The sequence below is a fragment of the Lissotriton vulgaris genome, chromosome 7 (assembly GCF_964263255.1).
Source record: "Lissotriton vulgaris chromosome 7, aLisVul1.2, whole genome shotgun sequence".
In the NCBI taxonomy this organism is placed as follows: Eukaryota; Metazoa; Chordata; class Amphibia; order Caudata; family Salamandridae; genus Lissotriton; species Lissotriton vulgaris.
The window spans coordinates 58534130-58560101 of NC_141695.1; the positions used below are offsets into that span (position 1 = coordinate 58534130).

General features: G+C 40.9%; 1 protein-coding gene across 1 annotated transcript in view; it reads right to left on the reverse strand.

Moving 5' to 3' along the window:
* Positions 1–24046, reverse strand: part of LOC147700716 (olfactory receptor 5J3-like) — a 35162-nt gene extending 11116 nt beyond the window's left edge. Inside the window, exon 1 of the mRNA XM_086929194.1 lies at positions 23956–24046. Coding sequence (XP_086785320.1) covers positions 23956–24046 — 91 coding nt within the window. The remainder of the gene's footprint in view (positions 1–23955) is intronic.
* Between the last annotated feature and the right edge of the window lie 1926 nt (positions 24047–25972).

The following is a 25972-nucleotide window of genomic DNA, read 5'->3' on the forward strand; positions in this document are numbered from 1 at the left end:
TTCTTTTAGAGGCAGCTTCGGAGGGGAGTAAGTGAAACAACACCTGCACTTTGGACCGGGAACACAGCCTCACCCAGACAGTCTTTAAACACCCACTCCTCCTCCTCTATGTGTAATGCCTGTGAGAAGTTGGCCTGGCATATGCTGTCCTCTATACTAGTGGGCACCTTGCACCAGGACATAATACCTGGAAACAGACTGACAGAATATCGAGGAGCAGAATATCGAGCTGCCAGAATATCGATGAGAAAATATCGAGTGACAGAATATCGGCTTCCTATCTACAAACAGATATGTACAAAAATATCGAATCCTAAATATTATTGTCAATATTTTAATTTGCTAAAATATCGAGTTTTTTAAATGTCTTGAAAGTAAAATAAAATAAATATATATATATATATAATTAAGTAAATTTTACTTAAAAATAATTAAAGAACGTTACAATTAATAAATAATAAATGTAATGTAAAAAAAACTATAAACATGCATTTTTTTGTTATATATATATGAACTTAATATTAAAAAATAATTCATATTTTTAATTATTAAATGTAAAAAACATAATTTTAAATATAATTACATATATTTATAAACCTATAATATTAATATCAAATTAAATAAATATAGTAAGTTAAACTTTAAAATAATCATTTTATTTTAAAATAATCTTTTACACTGCATTAAATATATCAATACTGAAGACGTTGCATAGCGTAAAGGATACAATTACTATTTCCACTCCAATGAGTGGTACAGTAGGGAAAGTGTTGGATAGCAGGACGGTAAAAATGACTATTCCAACTCCTGGGAGTGCAACAGCAGGGAAAGTTGTGGATAGCGTGTGGGGAAAAAATACTATTCCCACTCCAGTGAGGTCAACAGTAGGGAAAATATTGGATATCGGGTGGTTAAAAATTACTATTCCCACTCCGGTGAGTGCAACAGTAGTGAAAGTGTTGGATAGCCGGTGGGAATAATGTACTACTCCCACTCCACCAAGTGTAACAGTAGGGAAAGTGTTGGATAGTGGGAGGGTAAAAATTATGATTCCCACTCAAGTGAGTGCAACAGTAGGGAAAGTGTTGGATAGCGGGTGGGTAAAAATTACTATTCCCACTCCAGTGAGTGCAACAGTAGGGAAAGTGTTGGATAACGGGAGGGTAAAATTTACTATTCCCACTCCAAAGAGTGCAACAGTAAAGAAAGTGTTGGATAGCGGGTGGGTAAAGATTACTATTCCCACTCCAGTGAGTGCAACAGTAAGGAAAGTGTTGGATAGCGGGTAGGAATAATGTAATATTTCCACTCCACCAAGTGTAACAGTAGGAAAAGTATTGGATAGCGTAGGGGAATTTAATATACCCACTCCTGCAACATAAATATTAATAATTAACAAGTAAATATTTTTTCAAAATGAACTCACCTCCCACCATTTTCCCCTATAAACGTCACCTACAATATTGTAAAATTTTAATAAAGTAACATAATTAATTAACTAATTACAATTAACAATAACATTTATACCCATCAAATCTAAATTAGTTCACACAATTAATACTATAATATAACATTTAATACACGTAATATAAAAAATAATACAAATTACATTAAAACTAAAGTACATTCTACCCTACTCCCCTATCAACACTCATCATACTCCTAAAAAAAGTACACAATTAACATATTTACAAATTAATTAATAATAATTAATATCTAATTAACTACAAATTAAAAATAAAAACTAACACAATGAACCTAATTACAAATTAATTATTAATTGTTATTAATCAATTCATAAATAATCAATAATACATTAATTTACTTAATTAACAATATACATTATTAAATATTAAATTATTAATTAGTTAAAACATTAATTAATTTCAATTACATTACTTCCCACCCTATTCCACTATAAACCTTCAACCCGCTACATAATTAAATTACGCAAAAATGAATTAACATATAATTAATTCTAAATAATTAAAAATATATATATTATAATTAAATTACTTCCCACCCTAGTCCCCTATAAAACCCCACTGCGCAACGGAATTAAATTACGTAAACATTAATTAATTCAAACTTACATTACAAAAATAATACTTACTTTTAACACATATATTAACACTTAGAACACTAAAATAAAATCGATATTTTTAACAACTATATTATGACAGTCGATATTACTAACTTTGCTATTATGACAAACAATATTTTTTACCTGCATTTCGATATTCTGCACCAATATATTTTTGAAAGTCAATATTATGTCAACTCGATATTTAAAACTAGATAGTTTGCCATATCGTTATTTAAAATTCAATATTTTGAGTGTTTACCGTGTGCGCAATATCCCAGTCTATGCCATCATTAAAAATCAACTTTCACTTTAAAAACTGTGGAAAACTGTCTCAATTACAATAAAAAATAAAGTAGAGCTCTATTCATTTGAAAGTTTGAACGTTTGTTTTCAGCAAAAAAGACTTTGATCTCATGCTTGGTCATACCAAAATAATTTTGTTCCATATACATTAGATGAGATATGTGACTTTATGGTTCTACGTATCCTGTGTTGTAGCTCTTTCACATGCAAAGTAGGAAATGCATTTTTGGCTGAGCTGGGTACTCTGGAGTAAACAGACTCAAAATCACACCACAAAACAGAAATTAACCATCCAAATCATTATATTTAAAAATATATTTAAGAATAAAGATCAGTGTTCTTAATTTGCTTTGGTTTTGCATTTTAGATTTTGGATTATAACATTATATAGAAGTGGATAAGATGATTCCCAAACATTATTGAATTTGTAAAGACAGGATTTGGACCATTATACGGATCAGATGGTAATTATTTAAACATATTTTGGGGTGTTCACGGTGTTTAGAAACACCAGGTGGTCGTGAGTTGTTATTCCATACGTGTTGGTGAAGCAAACACAAGACTTAATATAAGCAGGGGGTTTAGGTAAAGTCTATGCTGTGGGGATTAAAATATTCTTAGATGGTGAACTAGGCTGGCAATGATGGACTTGGTCTTAACTCATGTGGCCATTATTGGGCAACATAATTGATTATGCTGCATTACGTTTGCAGGTTCTGATGGCACCTAATATCGAAAGGAACTATTTGTATGAGGAATATACAGATTAAACAGGTGACCATAATTTTTATAAATATTTTAGACCACTTTAAAAGTGGATGATCCTTTTGTCTGTCTGGTTAAGGACAATCTATAGTGTCACATGCAATGGGTGATGCAGGTAATTGGTGTAGGTTTCCTTTTCTTTTCAAAGTTTCCTCTATTTTCCACTGGGACCTACTGTTACTACTTACTCTTAAACCTTACTATTTGCTAAGTGTCAATGGTTGAAGAGGGGGTCCTATATATTTATGGATATTATTTTCCCTTTTGGGTTGCAGCCCTGAGGAAGTCAATGTGTGTACAATAATCACGACGAAACACGTGTTGGCTGCATCGTTTGAAGATACCAGTTGTCTATTGATTGAACTTCAATGTGAAGAAATAAAAGTTGTTGGAACATCCACTCCGGGATATTGGAATTTGAATTTGGACTTGGTGCTTGTGTCAATCAAGATAAAAAAGAGTGTTCGAAACCTTTTCAATCAAAGACTTACTTAATAGAGTGCTTGGGATGAATTTGTTTGCGTTGTGGTTCTATTGAGGTAGAGCCTTGTGGCCATTTGGTACACCCTACCTGCCGGCGGACCGCCATCTCCTGGGCAAGGAACAGTAAACTGATGTGGCAGCCCCGAATGTCCCCCCCACCATGGAGCTACTTATTGAATAAGTGCAGGGGAGGCCCTTATTGCCTCTTCCACAGCCCTGGGGACCACCACCTCCCTGGGGCTTTTTATTTTCATTATTAGGAGACCTCACAGACCCCCAGGCCCTGGGGATCACCACCTCCATGGGGCCAAAGTGTTTCTTGAAGAACAGGGCTTGCAAGGCTGCATGGGCCATTCTTGGCCCTATGGACCTCCACCTCCCCTGGGCAGGACCTTAGTTAAGCTCGGAGTGGAGCTCCATGGTCCCCACTCCTAAAAGAGTACCTGGCCTTGGGGACCACAAACCTCCCCCATTGGCTCCTGCAATGTCCCCGGCTGCCTGCCTCCGGGATATTGCAGTTCGCGTACGGCGTTGCGGGCCTATTCTTGCTCTCGTCAAGCCTTACCAAATGCTGCTCCTCTTTCAGCAAGCGAGAACGTTACAAATGCTCTTGCTTGCTGAAAGCAGAGTAAAACTGCTTTTGGACAGAAGGAGCGGCATGTTTAGCAGGTCCGACCGTCCAAAAACAATGCTAGCTCCCTCCTGTTGCCTGCAGTAAGTCCCACACAGTGGGATTGCAGAGAGGTCTTTTGAGGTCATGCCCCCTTTCCCCAATACTCTTAAATTGCGCCTCCTCTTGTACTTCTGGTAGGGGGATGAAGTCCCCTTGGCTCCAGATGGTCTTTGCGGGCCAATAACTCCTCCTGTTACCTCCAGTAAGTCCCACATAGCATGATTGTTGAGAGTTCTTCAAGGGCCATGCCCCCTTTCTCCACCACTCTGGAAACGCGTCTCCTTGTGCACTGCTTGTTGGGTGATGAAACCCCATTGGCTCTAGACAATCCTTGGGGTCCGACGCGCCCTCCTGTTACCTCCAGTAATTCACACACAACCTGATTGCTGACAAATTTTCAGAGGCCACACCCTTTCTCCACCACTCTGCAAATATACCTCCTGACACACTACTGCTTGGAAGATGAAGGCTCCTTGGCTGCTGAAGGACCTTTGGAGGCCAAGAAGCCCTCCGGTTTTCCTCCAATAGGTCTCTTACAGTAGGATTCCTGAGAGCAGGTAGAGGGACCACCCATTTTCTCCAACACTCTGCAAACGCGACTACTAGTTAAAAAAACATAGAATTTCACTTAGGAACGTTGTAGTTAGGAAAAAAGTTTGAAAAAATTTAGAAATTCACTGAAAAAAACCAAAGGTTACAGAGACGTTATAGTTAGGAAATGGGATTTACAAGAACCCTAGCAGTTCACTGAAAAAAGCAAAGGTTACAGGGACCTTATTTTTGGACAGAGATTTCACTCTTACAAAATAAGTGAAGTTCAGCAGTGAGCTAACTATAACTTATGCCCAGAAAAGCACTGCCAATGACCTTATACAGTACATCACTCATGACTTGGTTTGTGACATCACTGATGATATCTCAAATTACATAGGTCACCGTCTGCAAATATACCTACTGTGTCCCTGTGGCCATGTCTTTATTATTGTACTAACTCCATTCCTTAGGTGTATGACAAGTTCATATTGGGGTTCTGTCTGTTTTCTGACATGCCACACTCTAAACATGTAGCGCAATTTTTAGTATTCTGGGAAGTGAGCTATGAGTTTGCAATTATTCTGCATTATATTAAATATCATTTCGTATGGTTTCTAGTCTGTACTGACATTCATCAGTGTTACGCCCAGATAGCCACAAGATTAGCCAACTGAGTTAGGAAAATAATGTTCCATATATGGGGTCCCTAGTCCTCCTGTAGGAGTATTTTCAACTTGGACAGCAGGATTCATCATCTTCCATGCCTCAATATAATTTTCCCCAAGAGGTCATCCAGCTCTTCAAGTGTGAATGGTTAATAAAGAGATAAAACAATCTGGGCAGCAAGATAATTTTGGCAACTGCCACTCAACCCACTGGGCAAGAGTCAAACTACGCTGGAAAGCAATGTGTGGCCTCAGTGCGAATTGAGGCCCCTAGATTGCCCTCTAGTATATCTTTGCATTTATGGAAATCCAGGATCCCTAAATATCTAAATGTGTTCAGTTCCCATGTTATAATCGCTTGCCTGTGAGTGAGGTGTATAGGTTGAGTACCCTCTATAGTGGGGAAGATTGATACAGTGCTTAATTTGAGCTAGTAGTTTCTGGTGGTTTCTGGTACTCAATTGTCAACGCTGGCCCTTATGGCAGCTGCCACATGGTGATGCTGTTTGTGCTATTTAGAGATGAGCAGAACAACTGTTTTTTTGTTAAATCAATATACATGAAAAACAAATATTACCATCCTCTAAAAGGCATTCGTATAGTTTTGGGGCTTCAAATAGTCTGGTAGTTTTGTTCTTACTTTTTTTTCTAAAATTAAGCACTGGATTGACTGACCTACTTCAAAGGCTCTGACACCTTTTCTCCAAGCTCTGACATCGGTGTGTGTGCTGTGCTGACTCCTATCAGATAACTGTGTGGAAGGTATAAGAGACTTCAAACTTCACAGTGTGATGAAAGGCATACAGGTAGGAGTAACAGCCTGGTAAGAGGGATTTCCTAAGACTGCAGTCTGGTGAATACCATGCGCTGAGGTCCTGCATTATTGTGTGTGTGGTTGTGCATCAATCCTACTCCCACATTTGCCAAATTTAACTTTTCCTCAGGGCTCTGTCTTTTTTCTGAGGAGACTTTAGGACTGGACCCCATCGCCAGTGCCTAGAGAGCGATATATGGTTTTTAGAACTCTGGGTCCATGGTTCTCAGTATCAATCCAGTACAGTACGCTTCAACATTGGATTGAAAAATGCCACTAGAAGACATTATCAAAGCAACAATTGGAGACATGGAAAAATTGTAGAGTGGGCAACAAAAGGCGTTACCAGATTTCACTGACTTTCAAAGCTGCTATATGGACCCATGTCATGCTTTATAGAAAAAGAAAGTTGCATTCTGGGACATGTAGTCATGCCTTAACAATTGTAAGCATGGACTGAAAATACTTACACAAAGCTGTTGACTGAAGCCAGGAACTGAACAAGCCCTGCACAAGCAAAGCCCATTTATACCAGGGCATTTGTTGTTGCAACACTTTCTGCATGCTCTCCAGCGGGTACTGCTAGTTCTAGTATGGCTAGAGGAGTAGATGAGTTTTTAAGAGCGTGTCCTCACCCATCCAATTAAAATCAAGTTTGCCTCAGTTTTATTCCCATCACTATGTCAAATGGTTCTATGCCAATTGGTACACCTTTACCCAGTCCTGGCATTTTACAAACTTCATGTTGCATTCTGGAACTGTAGTTTTATCATTATTATTAGGTGTATTTCCATAGTGTTGTTGAATATAAAGCCCAGCTGACTAATGATAACACATACATAGGTCCAATTGTCTAGTGTCAAAATCGTATCTTCAAGCAGTTCTTTATTTACTGCCATCATTTCAACACCAGCTACAACGGACACACTATGTCCATGTATAGTCATCTTGGCTTTATTTATACAGTCTGTATAACATAGCCCTCTTAAGCACACAAAAAGATGGTATGTTAGCACTACATAAAACACCCAAATAAACAAGAAAACCCAGGGTCTTGGAAGAACACTCTACAGGGATTTCCATCTGAAGAATTCACAGACGTTCAGGTCTCCGCTTGTCAAGCACCTGTCATTTGCCTGGCATTGTTTTTTATTTGGAATTTTTGCAATTAGAGTCCTGCATTCATAATGATCAAAACATGGGTAGGTACCCCAATGTAAAGCAGAACCCAGGGCTTGATGAGACACTTTTGCCGGACTAAAGAGTTCTGCTTTCAAAGCAGAAGCCTGCAGACAAATACACAACATTCTGAGGAGACTGCACCACACACATGTCCTTCTGAGGAGTCTGCCCCAAACACACCTGGCATTGTGCGGATCCTGCACCAAACACACATGTGATTCTATGGAGCCTGTACCAAACACACGTCCTTCGGAGGAGTCTGCCTCAAACACACCTGGAATTCTGCGGATCATGCACCAAACACATATGTGATTCTATGGAGCCTGAACCAAACACACATCCTTCTTTAGAGCCTGCAACAAACACTCATTATTCTGAGGAGTCTGCAACAAACACACATTATTTAGAGGAGCCTGCACAAAACACACATTATTCTGAGGAGCCTTCACCAAACACACATTAATCTGAGGAGCCTGCACCAAACACACATTATTTAGAGGAGCCTAAACCAAACACACATTATTCTGAGGAGCCTGCACCAAAGACACATTGTATTCTAAGGAGCCTGTACAAAACACACATTCTATTCTGAGGAGCCTGCATCAAAATCTTAAAGAAGATTCTGAATGGGATGTGCTTAGAACAAAAAGGGGTATTAACCTTTCGTTAAAAAACCCCTCACTCACCGACCTGGTCGGTGACATGCTTCATCATTGGGGTCCACCCTGACGACCGAGTGCCATCAGGGTGTGCTACGACACCTGAACTACAGTGGAGCTGGTTTTTTGAGTGATTAGTGCAAAAAAAGTGGCGTTAAAAATTGTCCTGGTATAGCTTTTTTGAAAAAAACTTTATTCATAAGCAACTGGACAACAATAAAAACACTGAGAAGATACTGATGGGAGATTATGACCGTAAGTATCTATGCGAATGGTCTACATGTTTCAACCTTTACGAGGTAAATCCCAGGTTTTCATCAGGACCAGAAAAAGGAAAATGGATGGTCTACACACACTAACGTGCATCCAAACCTAGATTAGTGAGGCCTAGTTGCAAAAATCGGCAAAAGGCAGTATCTCAAACCTGAATTAGGCGAGGAAAAAAAACCTGTTGGAGGAACAGAGGAAGAAAGAGTCACAATCAAACATTTTTTACGTGCCTGTAACGTAGTGTCGACTCTCACATGTCTGCATGCTTCATGTCAATCCCATTATGAACACAGAACAAACCAAATTGTGCCTCAGACGAATACACACTTGTATTCTGTAATAAGGTGCTGGTTTGTTGTATATGAAACGCTTTAGCTTTAAGGTGCTGTCTTATAGCCCACTTTGGCTCACTCAAACACATTGATCAATAAAGGTTGTGTTCGGAGGCAAACATATTATACATTTTTCAGAAAGTGTCACTCACACTCCAATATTTTTTGGCTAGGTGACTCTCAAGACTCACAAACATAATTGTGAGCTGGACGTAAATGCATGCATTTAGAGTTGTAACACAAAACAAACAAAACAAACACACAAGCAAACAAAGTCTCACGAGGAGCGATTCTTACTCCTATTGTGGGTCTCAAAGGCTTCGAGGGGGCAGAGGGAAGGCTTTCTCAGCGAGGAAACATACTCTGTGATGTATGAAGCCGACCGGGTCCAGAGCAAGTGTGCCACAAAATGCCTGCAGCAAACACACAATATTCTGAGGAGCCTGCAACAACCACACTTGTTATTTTGAGGAGACTGTATCAAACACACATGTTATTCTGAGGAGCCGGCATCAAGCAAATGTTATTCTGAGGAGCCTTCTTCAAACACATGTTAAACTGAGGAGCCTGCATCAAACACATATGTTGTTCTGAGGAGCCTGCATCAAACACACGTTGTTCTGAGGGGCCTGTATCAAACACACATGTTGTTCTGAGTAGCCTTCATCAAACACATGTTATACTGAGGAGCCTGCATAAAACACACAAGGTATTCTGAGGAGCCTGCATCAAACACACATGTTATTCTGAGGGGCCTGCATCAAACACATGTCATTCTGAAATGCCAGATAAAGTTACATTCTTTTAGAGGCAGCTTCGGAGGGGAGTAAGTGAAACAACACCTGCACTTTGGACCGGGAACACAGCCTCACCCAGACAGTCTTTAAACACCCACTCCTCCTCCTCTATGTGTAATGCCTGTGAGAAGTTGGCCTGGCATATGCTGTCCTCTATACTAGTGGGCACCTTGCACCAGGACATAATACCTGGAAACAGACTGACAGAATATCGAGGAGCAGAATATCGAGCTGCCAGAATATCGATGAGAAAATATCGAGTGACAGAATATCGGCTTCCTATCTACAAACAGATATGTACAAAAATATCGAATCCTAAATATTATTGTCAATATTTTAATTTGCTAAAATATCGAGTTTTTTAAATGTCTTGAAAGTAAAATAAAATAAATATATATATATATATAATTAAGTAAATTTTACTTAAAAATAATTAAAGAACGTTACAATTAATAAATAATAAATGTAATGTAAAAAAAACTATAAACATGCATTTTTTTGTTATATATATATGAACTTAATATTAAAAAATAATTCATATTTTTAATTATTAAATGTAAAAAACATAATTTTAAATATAATTACATATATTTATAAACCTATAATATTAATATCAAATTAAATAAATATAGTAAGTTAAACTTTAAAATAATCATTTTTTTTTAAAATAATCTTTTACACTGCATTAAATATATCAATACTGAAGACGTTGCATAGCGTAAAGGATACAATTACTATTTCCACTCCAATGAGTGGTACAGTAGGGAAAGTGTTGGATAGCAGGACGGTAAAAATGACTATTCCAACTCCTGGGAGTGCAACAGCAGGGAAAGTTGTGGATAGCGTGTGGGGAAAAAATACTATTCCCACTCCAGTGAGGTCAACAGTAGGGAAAATATTGGATATCGGGTGGTTAAAAATTACTATTCCCACTCCGGTGAGTGCAACAGTAGTGAAAGTGTTGGATAGCCGGTGGGAATAATGTACTATTCCCACTCCACCAAGTGTAACAGTAGGGAAAGTGTTGGATAGTGGGAGGGTAAAAATTATGATTCCCACTCAAGTGAGTGCAACAGTAGGGAAAGTGTTGGATAGCGGGTGGGTAAAAATTACTATTCCCACTCCAGTGAGTGCAACAGTAGGGAAAGTGTTGGATAACGGGAGGGTAAAATTTACTATTCCCACTCCAAAGAGTGCAACAGTAAAGAAAGTGTTGGATAGCGGGTGGGTAAAGATTACTATTCCCACTCCAGTGAGTGCAACAGTAAGGAAAGTGTTGGATAGCGGGTAGGAATAATGTAATATTTCCACTCCACCAAGTGTAACAGTAGGAAAAGTATTGGATAGCGTAGGGGAATTTAATATACCCACTCCTGCAACATAAATAATAATAATTAACAAGTAAATATTTTTTCAAAATGAACTCACCTCCCAGCATTTTCCCCTATAAACGTCACCTACAATATTGTAAAATTTTAATAAAGTAACATAATTAATTAACTAATTACAATTAACAATAACATTTATACCCATCAAATCTAAATTAGTTCACACAATTAATACTATAATATAACATTTAATACACGTAATATAAAAAATAATACAAATTACATTAAAACTAAAGTACATTCTACCCTACTCCCCTATCAACACTCATCATACTCCTAAAAAAAGTACACAATTAACATATTTACAAATTAATTAATAATAATTAATATCTAATTAACTACAAATTAAAAATAAAAACTAACACAATGAACCTAATTACAAATTAATTATTAATTGTTATTAATCAATTCATAAATAATCAATAATACATTAATTTACTTAATTAACAATATACATTATTAAATATTAAATTATTAATTAGTTAAAACATTAATTAATTTCAATTACATTACTTCCCACCCTATTCCACTATAAACCTTCAACCCGCTACATAATTAAATTACGCAAAAATGAATTAACATATATTTAATTCTAAATAATTAAAAATATATATATTATAATTAAATTACTTCCCACCCTAGTCCCCTATAAAACCCCACTGCGCAACGGAATTAAATTACGTAAACATTAATTAATTCAAACTTACATTACAAAAATAATACTTACTTTTAACACATATATTAACACTTAGAACACTAAAATAAAATCGATATTTTTAACAACTATATTATGACAGTCGATATTACTAACTTTGCTATTATGACAAACAATATTTTTTACCTGCATTTCGATATTCTGCACCAATATATTTTTGAAAGTCAATATTATGTCAACTCGATATTTAAAACTAGATAGTTTGCCATATCGTTATTTAAAATTCAATATTTTGAGTGTTTACCGTGTGCGCAATATCCCAGTCTATGCCATCATTAAAAATCAACTTTCACTTTAAAAACTGTGGAAAACTGTCTCAATTACAATAAAAAATAAAGTAGAGCTCTATTCATTTGAAAGTTTTCAGCAAAAAAGACTTTGATCTCATGCTTGGTCATACCAAAATAATTTTGTTCCATATACATTAGATGAGATATGTGACTTTATGGTTCTACGTATCCTGTGTTGTAGCTCTTTCACATGCAAAGTAGGAAATGCATTTTTGGCTGAGCTGGGTACTCTGGAGTAAACAGACTCAAAATCACACCACAAAACAGAAATTAACCATCCAAATCATTATATTTAAAAATATATTTAAGAATAAAGATCAGTGTTCTTAATTTGCTTTGGTTTTGCATTTTAGATTTTGGATTATAACATTATATAGAAGTGGATAAGATGATTCCCAAACATTATTGAATTTGTAAAGACAGGATTTGGACCATTATACGGATCAGATGGTAATTATTTAAACATATTTTGGGGTGTTCACGGTGTTTAGAAACACCAGGTGGTCGTGAGTTGTTATTCCATACGTGTTGGTGAAGCAAACACAAGACTTAATATAAGCAGGGGGTTTAGGTAAAGTCTATGCTGTGGGGATTAAAATATTCTTAGATGGTGAACTAGGCTGGCAATGATGGACTTGGTCTTAACTCATGTGGCCATTATTGGGCAACATAATTGATTATGCTGCATTACGTTTGCAGGTTCTGATGGCACCTAATATCGAAAGGAACTATTTGTATGAGGAATATACAGATTAAACAGGTGACCATAATTTTTATAAATATTTTAGACCACTTTAAAAGTGGATGATCCTTTTGTCTGTCTGGTTAAGGACAATCTATAGTGTCACATGCAATGGGTGATGCAGGTAATTGGTGTAGGTTTCCTTTTCTTTTCAAAGTTTCCTCTATTTTCCACTGGGACCTACTGTTACTACTTACTCTTAAACCTTACTATTTGCTAAGTGTCAATGGTTGAAGAGGGGGTCCTATATATTTATGGATATTATTTTCCCTTTTGGGTTGCAGCCCTGAGGAAGTCAATGTGTGTACAATAATCACGACGAAACACGTGTTGGCTGCATCGTTTGAAGATACCAGTTGTCTATTGATTGAACTTCAATGTGAAGAAATAAAAGTTGTTGGAACATCCACTCCGGGATATTGGAATTTGAATTTGGACTTGGTGCTTGTGTCAATCAAGATAAAAAAGAGTGTTCGAAACCTTTTCAATCAAAGACTTACTTAATAGAGTGCTTGGGATGAATTTGTTTGCGTTGTGGTTCTATTGAGGTAGAGCCTTGTGGATGTTGGTAACTGCATCCTTTCCCTGGAAGCACCACGTGACAGTTGATAATTACCTACCCCGGATTTGCTGAGCGCCCCTTTTTTCTGAGTGGTACTAACTTTTCTAGGTTTTTATAGTTAGGACCAAAGTTTCCATATGAAAATATTTTTTTGTTTTGCCAACCACTTAGACGCCTTGATGAATCTTTATTAAATTGTCCCAAAACATTTCATTTTTAGTTCAGCTGCTGTGTTGGAATTTTCAGGGTGATCCAACAAGCAGGGGACAAAAAAAAGGGGGGTCCCAATACGCGTTTTCTCCATATGATCTCTATAGGGATTTATCATTTTTGGAACGTGACTACAGCCTGAACCGCTGAACTGAGATACACCAAATTTTTCAAAAAGTTAGATATTGGTCCTGAAAGTGTGCTCCTATTTGATGGAAATCCCTTTTGGCAGCTTTTGATATATTTAACTTTAAAAAATATAGATATATGGGGACATGACTACTTGCTGTTGACTTGTGGATCCTTCTTAAATTTGATTGGCTGCCAACACTACAACCAGGAGGTGTAGATAGCCATTTTGGGACTAGGTTTGAAGCTAAGTCCCGCAACAACTGTGAAAAATAAAGAAAAGGGGCTAGGGTTTAAAAGCCTTTTTTTTTATTTTCCCGTAAATATTTTGGGATGATTTTAACCCCTTGCATGCTTTGGACAGCTCCCCCGGTCATCCGACCTCATGGTGGGCGTGTGCGGAGGATGGCCGCGGGCTGTCTGAATCCTGGCCACTATTCAAATCGCCCGCACAGCGTGAAAATGTGCTCCGCATGCAAGGGGTTAGAAAAAGATGGCATGTTTTTTAATTATGCAGGGATGCCCATTTGGTACACCCTCCCTTCCGGCGTACCACCACCTCCTGGGCAAGGAACAGTAAACTGATGTGGCGGGCCCGCATGTCCCCCCCACATCCACAGGGACTGTCCCCTCCCTGGGGCTACTCATTGAATAAGTGCAGGGGAGGCCCTTATTGCCTCTCCTACAGCCCCGGGGACCGCCACCTCCCTGGGGCTTTTTTTATTTGTATTATTAGGAGGCCTCACAGACCCCCAGGCCCTGGGGATCACCACCTCCATGCGGCCAAAGTGTTTCTTGAAGAACAGGGCTTGCAAGGCTGCATGGGCCATTCTTGGCCCTGTGGACCTCAACCTCCCCTGGGCAGGACCTTAGTTAAGTTAGGAGGGGAGCTCCACGGTCCCCACTCCTAAAATATTACCTGGCCTTGGGGACAGCAAACCTCCCCCATTGGCTCCTGCAATGTCCCAAGTTGCCTGCCTCCAGGACATTGCAGTTTGCGTACGGCGTGGCAGGCCCGTTCTTGCTCCCGCCAAGCCTTAGCAAATGCTGCTCCTCTTTCAGCAAGCGAGAATGTTACAAATGCTCTTGCTTGCTGAAAGCAGAGCAGAACTGCTTTTGGACAGAAAGAGCTGCATGTTTAGCAGCTCCACCTATCCAAATTCAATGCTAGCTCCCTCCTGTTGCCTGCAGTAAGTCCCACACAGTGGGATTGCTGAGAGGTCTTTGGAGGTCATGCCCCCTTTCCCAAATACTCTTAAATTGCGCCTCCTGTTGCACTTCTGCTAGGGGGATGAATTCCCTTGGCTGCCGATGGTCTTTGCCGGCCAATAACGCCTCCTGTTACCTCCAGTAAGTCCCACATAGCATGATTGTTGTGTGGTCTTCGGGGGCCATGCCCCCTTTCTCCACCACTTTGGAAACGCGTCTCCTTGTGCACTGCTTGTTGTGTGATGAAACCACCTTGGCTCTAGACCATCCTTGGGTTACAAAGAAGTTATAGTAAGGAAATGGGATTTAAAAGAACCCTAGCAACCACTGAAAAAAGCAAAGGTTTCAGGGACCTTATTTTTAGACTGAGATTTCACTGTTACAAAATCAGTGAAATTCAGCAGTTATATTTACCTGAGCTAACTATAACTTATGCCAAGCAATGCACTGCCAATGACCTTATATATTACATCACTCATGACTTGGTTTGTGACATGACTTATGATATCTCAAATTACATAGGTCACCGACTGCAAATATACCTACCGTGTCACTGTGGCCATGTCTTTAATATTGTACTAACTCCATTCCTTAGGTGTATGGCAAGTTCATATTGGGTTTCTGTCTGTGTTTTCTGACGTGCCTCACTCCAAACATGTAGTGCAACTTTTAGCATTCTGGGAAGTGAGCTGTGAGTTTGCAATTATTCTGCATCATACTAAATACCATTTCATATGGTTTCTAGTCTGTACTGACATTCGTCAGTGTTACGCCCAGCTAGCCACAGGATTAGCCAACTGAGTTAGGACAATAATGTTCCATATATGGGGCCCCTAGTCCTCCTGTAGGAGTATTTTCAACTTGGACAGCAGGATTCATCATCTTCCATGCCCCAATATAAGTTTCCTCAAGAGGTCATCCAGCTCTTCAAGTGTGAATGGGTAATAAAGAGATAAAACAATCTGGGCAGCAAGATGATTTTGGCAACTGCCACTCAACCCACTGGGCAAGAGTCAAAATACGCTAGAAAGCAACGTGTGGCCTCTGTGAGGAATTGAGGCCCCTAGATTGCCCTCTAGTATATCTTTGTATTTATGGAAATCCAGGATCCCTAAATATCTAAATGTGTTCAGTTCCCATGTTATAATCGATTGCCTGTGAGTGAGGTGTATAGGTCGAGTACCCTCTATAGGGGGGAAGATTGATACAGTGCCTAATTTGAGCTGATAGTTTCTGGTAGTTTCTGGTACTTAATTATCAACACTGGCCCTTATGGCAGCTGCCACATGGTGATGCTGTTTGTGCTATTTAGAGATGAGCAGAACAACAGTTTTGTTGTTCAATCAATATCCTAGATGGCAGTCGGTGGCTCATGTGCTCTCTAAGTTGCACTGGCTGCCCATTGAAGCCCGCATTCACTTTAAGGTGCTGTGCATCACGCACAAAATCCTGATGCACCAAGCCCCTATCAGGCTCTCTGGTTTATTGAAGCCCTATTTGTCCGGGCGTGCTCTGAGATCCGCCAACTGCGGGCTGGTCTGTGTCACTCGAGTAAGAAAAGCTAGGGCGGGGGGCTGCTTGTTTGGCCTGTTGGCGGCCAAACTTTGGAACTCCCTCCCAGCGAACATCAGAGTCATATCCAATCTTTTGACGTTTCGGAATTCTGTAAAGACATGGTTGTTCCCTACCGTCTAACAAAGGACGCTTGTTGTATCCGCCCGCCCGATCCTCTCTGGTCTCTGGTTGCGCTGGGACGCCTCGTTGCTGTGGCAGCCATGCGCACTATAAATCCTGTATGAATAAATAAATACACAAAAAACAAATATTACCACCCTCTAAAAGGCATTCGTATAGTTTTGGGCCCTCAAATAGTCTGGTAGTCTTGTTCTTACTTTTTTTTCTAAAATTAAGCACTGGATTGACTGACCTACTTCAAAGGCTCTGACACCTTTTCTCCAAGCTCTGACATCGGTGTATGTGCTGTGCTGACTCCTATCAGAGAACTGTGTGGAAGGTATAAGAGACTTCATACTTCACAGTGTGATGAAAGGCATACAGGTAGGAGGAGCAGCCTGGTAAGAGGGATTTCCTAAGACTGCAGTATGGTCTTGCATTATTGTGTATGTGGTTGTGCATCAATCCAACTCCCACATTTGAAAATGTAACTTTTCCTCAGGGCTCTGTGACTTTCCTGAGCAGACTTTAGGACTGGACCCCTTCGCCAGTGCCTAGAGAGCGAAATATGGTTTTTAGTACTCTCGGTCCATGGTTCTCTGTATCAATCCAGTTCAGTACGCCTCAACATTGGATTGAAAAATGCCACTAGAAGACGTTATCAAAGCAACAATTGGAGTCATGGAAGAAATGTAGAGTGGGCAACAAGAGGCGTTACCAGATTTCACTGACTTGCAAAGCTGCTATATGGACCCATGTCATGCTTTATAAAAAAAGAAAGTTTCATTCTGGGACATGTAGTCATGCCTTAAGAATTGTAAGCATGGACTGAAAATACTTACACAAAGCTGTAGACTGAAGCCAGGAACTGAAAGAGCCCTGCACAAGCAAAGCCCTTTAATACCAGTGCATTTGTTGTGGCAACACTCTCTGCATGCTCTCCAGCGGGTACTGCTAGTTCTAGTATGGCTAGATGAGTAGATGAGTAGATGAGTTTTTAAGAGCGTGTCCTCACCCATCCACTCTGTAAATAAAATCAAGTTTGCCTCAGTTTTATTCCCATCACTATGTCAAATGGTTCTATGCCATTTGGTACACCTTTACCCAGTCCTGGCATTTTACAAACTTCACGTTGCATTCTGGAACTGTAGTTTTATCATTATTATTAGGTGTATTTGCATAGTGTTGTTGAATATAAATCCCAGCTGACTAATGATATGACATACATAGGTCTAATTGTCTAGTGTCAAATTTGTATCTTCAAGCAGTTTTTTATTTACTGCCACCAGCTACAACGGACACACTATGTCCATGTACAGTCATCTTAGCTTTATTTATACTGTCTGTATAACATAGCCCTCCTAAGCACACAAAAAGATGGTATTTTAGCACTACATAAAACACCCAAATAAACAAGAAAATCCAGGTTCTTGAAAGAACAGTCTACAGGGATTTCCATCTGAATAATTCACACACGTCCAGGTCTCTGCTTGTCACGTGCCAGTCATTTGCCTGGCATTGTTTTTTATTTGGAATTTAGGCAATTAGAGTCCTGCATTTATAATGAGCAAAACATGGGTAAGTACCCCAAGGTAAACCCAGGGCTTGATGAGGCACTTTTGCCGGACTAAGGAGTTCTGCTTTCAAAGCAGGAGCCTGCAGACAAATACACAACATTATGAGGAGCCTGCACCACAAACATGTCCTTCTGAGGAGTCTGCCTCAAACACACCTGGCATTCTGCGAATCCTGCACCAAACACACATGTGATTCTATGGAGCCTGTACCAAACACACGTCATTCGGAGGAGTCTGCCTCAAACACACCTGGCATTCTGCGGATCATGCACCAAACACACATGTGATTCTAAGGAGCCTGAACCAAGCACACAACATTCTTTAGAGCTTGCCCCAAACACATTATTCTGAGGAGCCTGCACCAAAACTCTAGACCTCAATGACCTTACACACCACTCCTCTCCATCCAATTGTTCGGATTTTTTCAACTCACATCCGGATCCCGAAGTTAGTCAGAATTCCCAACCATCCCCATCTGCTCTGACATTACCTCTAGACCTCAAAGACACCACACCTAACAACGCTCTCCACTTTATAACCACCTCACTCTACAACTCTATCAATACCAATACTCTCACTATCCCACCTCACCCCGCTATACCTCCCCCACCCTCCCCCGCACCATTAATTCCAAGTCCGCCCATCAGCACGTCAGTCCCACCTATACCCCAACAGTTCCCGACAAAGCCTTCTCACAAACCCCTCAACCTGCTCTGCCTCTCCTACCCTCCCCTCTCTAGTTAATTACTCCCAGCACCTCCCATCTGCCCGTCACCCCCACTTTTACCCCCATCGACTCTGGCATAGCCGACTCTCAGTCCACTCCTCTTCCGGCATCCTCACTCCCCCACCCCATTGACATTCACTCAGCAAGAGCTCTTTGCATTGTCACCAACCTCGACTCCCCCTCAAATGACACTGAAGAGGCTACTACTCCGCCTACGCCCTCTGTCAACCCTTCCAATAAGGAAACTCTCACACCTGACCCCAGACTTGACAAGATATTATCAGCCCTTCAACTAGTCAAATCTGGCATCCAATTCCTACACTACCTTATTTTACAACAAACCAAGCCCACTCGCTATGTACATGAATACAATCCTTCCACACACTCCAAGTCTTAAAATCGCACCCATCCGCGTCTTGCAAGTTCCCAGGCTCCGTTGTCCCCACGTTGGAGCACTGTTCCTCTCCCTAATGCCATTTCCCGCCCACTCTGGTTATTGAACACCCTATCTGATTTAGAATTAGGGATCCGCCTTCACTCTTATGAGCTACCACACCCTCCACATAGCGTAGGACCTCCAGCTATCGCACATACAGACTCCTGCAGACAATCTATTCCGATCAACACACACAGAGCCACCAGACACAACTCCAGAGTCATTGTGGAAAACAACCTCACTAGAATCCCCCTTACAACCGAACCCTCTACAGTATCAATCAAGCTGAGACTAAGCTGTATCCTCATAAATTGCAAATCCGCCTCCAGACATGCATCTGACACAGCTGACCTACTTATCACTAATGAACCAGACATTCTGATCCTGACGGAAACCTGTTTAAATGAAACATATACTCCCATCATGGACATCCTGTTACCTTCTAACTATGACATCACCAGACTAGACAGAACGGACAGGCCTGGCGGTGGGATAGCCTGCATACACCAGATCAGCCTAACAGTGACCAACTCCAATGCCCCCACCTTATCCTCTTGTGAGTACCTACACTTAAACATCGCCAAAAACAAACAAATATGCTCTTTACACACTTTCTACCACCCTCCTGGAGATAACCTCACATTCATAGAACACTTCATGGACATTCTAGCGTCAAATGACAGCCAATAAAATAATCAAATTTTCTTGGGGGACTTTAACCTGCACTGGGATGACTAGAGCGACTCTGGGGTAAACAGCCTCTTCGCTGACCTCAATCGTAAACAAATATGTAACAGCCCCACATACGACAAAGGTGCAACTCTCGGCCTAATAATCTCCAAAGTTGACGCCACTCAGATTGGTCTGACCACAATATCATCTCTTTTCAAGTCTTGGAAATGGTTAAAAGACTCTCAACACAACCCTTGAGAACTAAGATATGGAAGAGAAACTTGAATAACGTTGGCTCTGAACTTATAGAATCAGATAATTCGAACCAACTTTATCCCCCGGAAGATCTTGTTGATGTACAGGGGCTGACCAATCACTACTTTCAATCCATGAACAACCTTTTAGACAAAATAGCTCCGCTTCAACTGAAAAGAACTTCTGCAAAAGACTCAAAACCATGGTATGATGGGAGACTAAATGAAGACAGACGTTCTCTTAGAGTTATTGAACGACGATGGAGGGCCGCCCCTCAGTTGACCATCTCAAGCTTCTTAGAATCTCCAGAACACTTATTTTAGTAAGATCAGAAAGATAAAACTGTCTTCTTCAGGTCTCAACTATACCTAGCCTCGAACCACACCAAAAAGCTATTCAATCTTATCAAAGCCCAAACCAAGAGCCTACCAAGTCTCCCTAGTGCTATACCTCTTTCTTTACCCAATTCTGATGAATTTGCCTCCTTCTTCGCTTCTAAGACGGAATCCATTCAATCAGATCTTCTCAAAGACCTCCTATCCGTCTCAGACTTGAAAAAGAACCCATCACGGCCCTTGGCAGGTGTCCAAACTAAGGACATCCCAAAATTTTAACTAAAAAACAACGCTACCTGGTCCCACTTCAACAACTACAGTGAAGATACCATTTTAAAGACGCTAACCGCTCTGAAACCTTCTAATCATTTCACAGACTCACTCCCGGCGAATTATCTAAATTACTTAATTCCTCTGTTACTACCCCTCTGGACCAAGATCATTAATGCATCCCTCCGTCAAGGATGTATCCCAGACATCCTGAAATCAGGTCAGGTTTCGCCCATCCTAAAGAAACCTTCAGCTGACCCCTCGGACCATTCCTATGCTAGCCAAAATCCTGGGAAAATGCGTTAACATTCAGCTGAACACCCACATTGATTAATTCAGCCTACTTAACCAATTCCAATCAGGCTTCAGAGCAGGTCACATCACTGAATCAGCCATGACACGTGTGTTAGACGACGCTCTGAAAATCCTTGACCAAAACTAAGCCTGTCTACTAATCCTGCTCGACCTGTCATCAGCCTTTGACACCGTCAAACACGAAAACCTGCTCGATCTCCTGAAACACAGAATGGGAATGTCTGGAACTGTATTTAACTGGTTCACCATTTTCCTCCAAAATAGATCCCAAAGATTCAAGGTCAACCAATCCCTGTCCAACCCCATGCCAGTCACTCTAGGAGTTCTGCAAGGATCCTCCCTCTCACCCACCCTTTTCAACATTTTTATGGAACCTTTTACCGATCTTCTCAGCCTCGCCAAGATTCACTTCCACATGTATGCAGACGACACCCAAATCTACATCACGATCCACTCACTTGACGACATCAAATCGCTCAACTCCACTCTACCAAAATCCCAAAGCGGCTGTCCGAAAACCATCTGAAACTAAACTCCCTCAAAACGGAATTCCTCTTAATCGCTCTCCCCAACAAAACCCCCACTATCCTGGATTAGATGAAGCACCTAACAGCCCTTAATGGTCAACCTCTCATCGTGGACTCAGCAAAATCGCTAGGGGTAATGCTTGACAGTAACCTAACCATGCAGAAACAAATCAGCGCCTCCACAAAAGGAGCTAACTTCCACTTGAGGACCTGAGTAAACTGAAACCCTTTCTGCCCGCCTATGATTTCAAACAAGCAGTTCAAGCCTTAGTAATGCCTTGCGTAGAATATGGGGCGGTAACCTTATGTGGCCTCCAAAGGTCCTCGACAGCCCCGCTAAGAGCCACGATCAACTCAGCTGCGAGACTCATTACGGGTTCTAAGAGAAACTCTCACATATCCCCAGACTTGAAAGCCCTCAACTGGCTACCGTTTGAAGCCAGAATCCATCTGAAAATCGCTTGCATGATGTGCATGGTCCTCTACCACAACGCCCCACACTACCTAGTGCAGAAACTGGTACTCTCTGTGGACATCAGAGCTTCCAGGAGTGCCAAGACTCTTTTTCTAAAAACTATTTGCCAAGAAAAAAACCTATAACATATCCTTTTATGGGATGGCTCCTATGATCTGGAATGCTTTGCCCAGTCAAACAAGAATGAACCCTTCCTCGGCCACATTAAAAAAAGAAGTGAAAGCGATCCTCATGGCTAAATTCACGTGAACTCTATAACTGCTTACAATACTGTTTTACATGTGATGTTTTTTACGCTCCATAGTTGACCTGTTAGCTTTGTCTCTACGATTATGAGCTGTGTATAACTTTTTCACTTAGATCGTGGTATGTTAACATTACAATTAACATTACAGTACAGCTACACTGTCCTCCCTTCAGATCGTCCCCACGCAAGGTAAGCCATGGGGTTCCTCAGGGCTCGAGTTTGAGCCCCACCTTGTTTAACATCTATATGGAACCCCTGGCTCGCGTGGTAGAGGCGTTTGGGGTGGACATTGTTAGCTACGCTGACGACACCCAGTTGGTGTTCAAACTCACACCCGACCGGAGTCAAGACGCCAGCAACTTCTCGAACTGTATGTCAGCAGTGGCAGTATGGATGAATGACAACTGCCTACGCCTCAATGGTGAAAAGACAGAGTTGCTGGTGGTCGGGAGAGCAACATCTACATGGTCAAGGCTATGGTGGCCCAGTGAACTTGGGGACCCCCCCATCCCGAGGGAGTCGGTACGTAACCTTGGTGTTATGTTGGACACCGACCTCTCGTACAAGACCCACGTTCAGAAAGTCACAGGGAGATGCTTTGGCCTACTTAAGGTCCTACGTAAGGTCTTAGACCTACTACCTGCAGTAGCTAGAAAAACCATTGTCCACACCCTAGTAACTCCTCACCTTGACTACGGCAACGCCTTGCTGCTAGGGCTTACCCAAAAAGCACTTCACCAACTGCAGTGTGTGCAGAATGCGGCCGCACGTTTGGTGCTTGGCCTCCCACGCAGAGCATCAGGGAAAGCTGCCCTGGCTAAGCTTCACTGGCTTCCTGTCAGGAAGCGTATTAAATTTAAAGTCCTCTGCTACGCACATCGCATAGCACAGAATAAAGGTCCAGACTACCTTAAGAGCCTCCTGGCAATACATCGCACTACGCGCAATTTAAGATCTTCTGGCGCAATGTTGTTTAAAACACCTCGTATTCGTAGGGCAAGAATGGGCGGACACTCATTTAGGCACCTAGCCCCCAAATACTGGAATGCTCTGCCACTGAACCTGAGGATGGAGCCATCTGAAATAGGATTTCGGAGGAAACTAAAAACACTCTTTTTCCCCATTTCATAAATCCGTTACCCTCTTTCCTCTGTAGAATGTATCTGTGGTCAGCGCGGGGACACACTGTTCTATGTGTAACCAGGCGCTCTATAAATGATTTATTATTATTATTATTATTATTATTATTATTATGTTAAAAATAAAAATAAGGTAGGGGTCCTGGATAGCGGGGCCCGAACCAGACTAAAGTCGAAAAACAGTGAAACATCAGCAAAAAGTGGGTGTAACCATAGTAAGCAGATCCTACTCTCCTACAATGCCCCAATATGTAATGCATCACTTTCTCAACAGCATGTGCAGTGCGTAAACGTTTTAATAAACATCTTCAGGTCAGTGTCCATAAACACCTCCAGGGCCCCTAAAGATATGTGTCTTGTTCTGACTCATTTGAGGCTCCTCCTGCACTTGATGATGTGCAGCTGTCCAGAATCAGAGAGCATCCGGAACATGCTACAGCTGTTTCAATGCCTTTATCTTTACTCTAGTTTTACTTTTCTTCTTTGTCCTTTTCTCACCTTTTTCTTTCACTATGTCCCTCAAAGTTCGCTTTCTCACACTTTGTTTCACTTCTGTCTTTTTCTCGGTCTTATTCTCGGTCTTTCCCATGAGTTATTAAACTTTACTCTTCTAGTGGTCTCTTGTCTCTTCTGATCCCTGTTCTTTTGTCACTCTTTCTGTGTTCTGTCTCCTATCACACTGTTTATTGCCCATTCTCTTGTCACTCAATTTCTGTATCATTATATTCTTTCCTACATCTTGTCACGTTTCTTGCTTTCACTTATCATTAATCATTCTCTGTCCTCTTAGCATCTCTTTTTTCCTCCTCTCTTCTCCCTGTACTTTCACACCTCTTCTTCTCTTACTTTCACACCTCTCCTCCTCTTACTTTCACACTTCTCCTGCTCTTACCTTCACACCTCTCCTTCTCCTATTGTCTCACCTTTTCTCCAGTCTTTACCTACGCTCTTCTCCAATGTGCAGTATGTCACTTGTCACTTGTCACCTGCGGTATTGTGTCTTTTATCTGTCCCTTGTGTTCGGCTCACTCACAGCAGATGTGGGAGAGGCCCTGAGCTGGAGCTCTTGAGGTCTGGGAGAGAAACACTGACCATCTACAGGTCTTTAATGAGTATAGTACATGTATGTTGGGCATAGGCTGGAGAAGCAACACTTATGTATGGTTCTTTACAGGGCTTGGAGGGCAGGCCTTCCAACCCTGAAAGCAGCCACCACAGCCTCCACTCAATAGGAAGGTCCCCCAGTATGGCAGTGGCTCTGGGCCCTGCAGCTGCTGAACCTGCCTCGCCTGTGGCTCATTGCATCCTTATGACTAGAACGCTGGTGGCATATAGGTAACAGTACAATCACTGCAGACCTCCTAAACTTGCAGAACTCCTTACCACATTTCCATGGCTGCCACGCGTTGCACTGTTGTGTGACATCTTCAGACAGTTTTTGTTGTAACTAAACGCAAGTAGCATCCTGGGACTTTTGTCCCCACTTCTTCTTTCATAAATATGAGTTTAACAATCCCAGGATGCACATTTCACAGCTGCCATTTTCACCCTTGTGATGTTTAGCACCTTCAGTCAGACCTCACTTTTTATCTTCAGCACACAGCATGCTAGCTTCTGAAGCCCATACTGAAAAAAAACTACTAATACCAAAATGCACAGTGTTGATCTCTAGTAGAAACACTACTGGTAAATCTCCTAAACATAACAATGAACCCCTTGGCAGACAGAAGGATTCCCTACAAGGACGACGTGTCCTGAACATGGAAGATTCGAATGTATGTCCCTGTGCAAATACTTGAGTAGGAGATGTGTGATGGTATTTACCTAACTTGTGTTGTAATATAAAAAATGAACAAAGCAAAGATGCACCACATTAGTAAGAATTTTAAAACACTTTTAAGAGACGTCCAATAAATACATAAAAGAACAATGTCTCTAGTCACCGGGGTGCAATGAACACTTAAACCATAATCATCAGTTTAAGAATCCGAAGGTAGAACTCAAACTCCTCCATCCTCCCCAAATGTATTCAGTCAAGCACTGAGTCATCACCAAGAGTTTTGCTTCACATTTTGGAAACTTTAGAGGGGGCGGTGAACTAATCCATAAAGTAGTGCCGTCTGCTACCACACCAAGAGGTGGTGCATTGCCTTAAAATCTACCATAACTATATATATAACATATAAAAGTGCAATTTGCCTGAGAAATAGGCTATAATAGCATGTCAGAACTTGGGAGAGGGATCTGCAACCTCTCTGAGGAAGATTGCAAGATGTTTGCAAAGGTATAAGAATTACACTGTATAAAATAACGATACCAATTAGCAGTAAAATGTCCCCATCAAGAGCACTATCCATGGATTTAGTAATTGGTGGGCTGGTTATGAGGTTATCAATTAGCACAAACCTCTGCATGCTGTGGTGAATCAATACTTGCGCATGGTACTGTCAGCTCTGTATGTGGTGGTCTTCGACCAGAAATGAAAACACATATGATCAACCAGGATAAGGGCTTG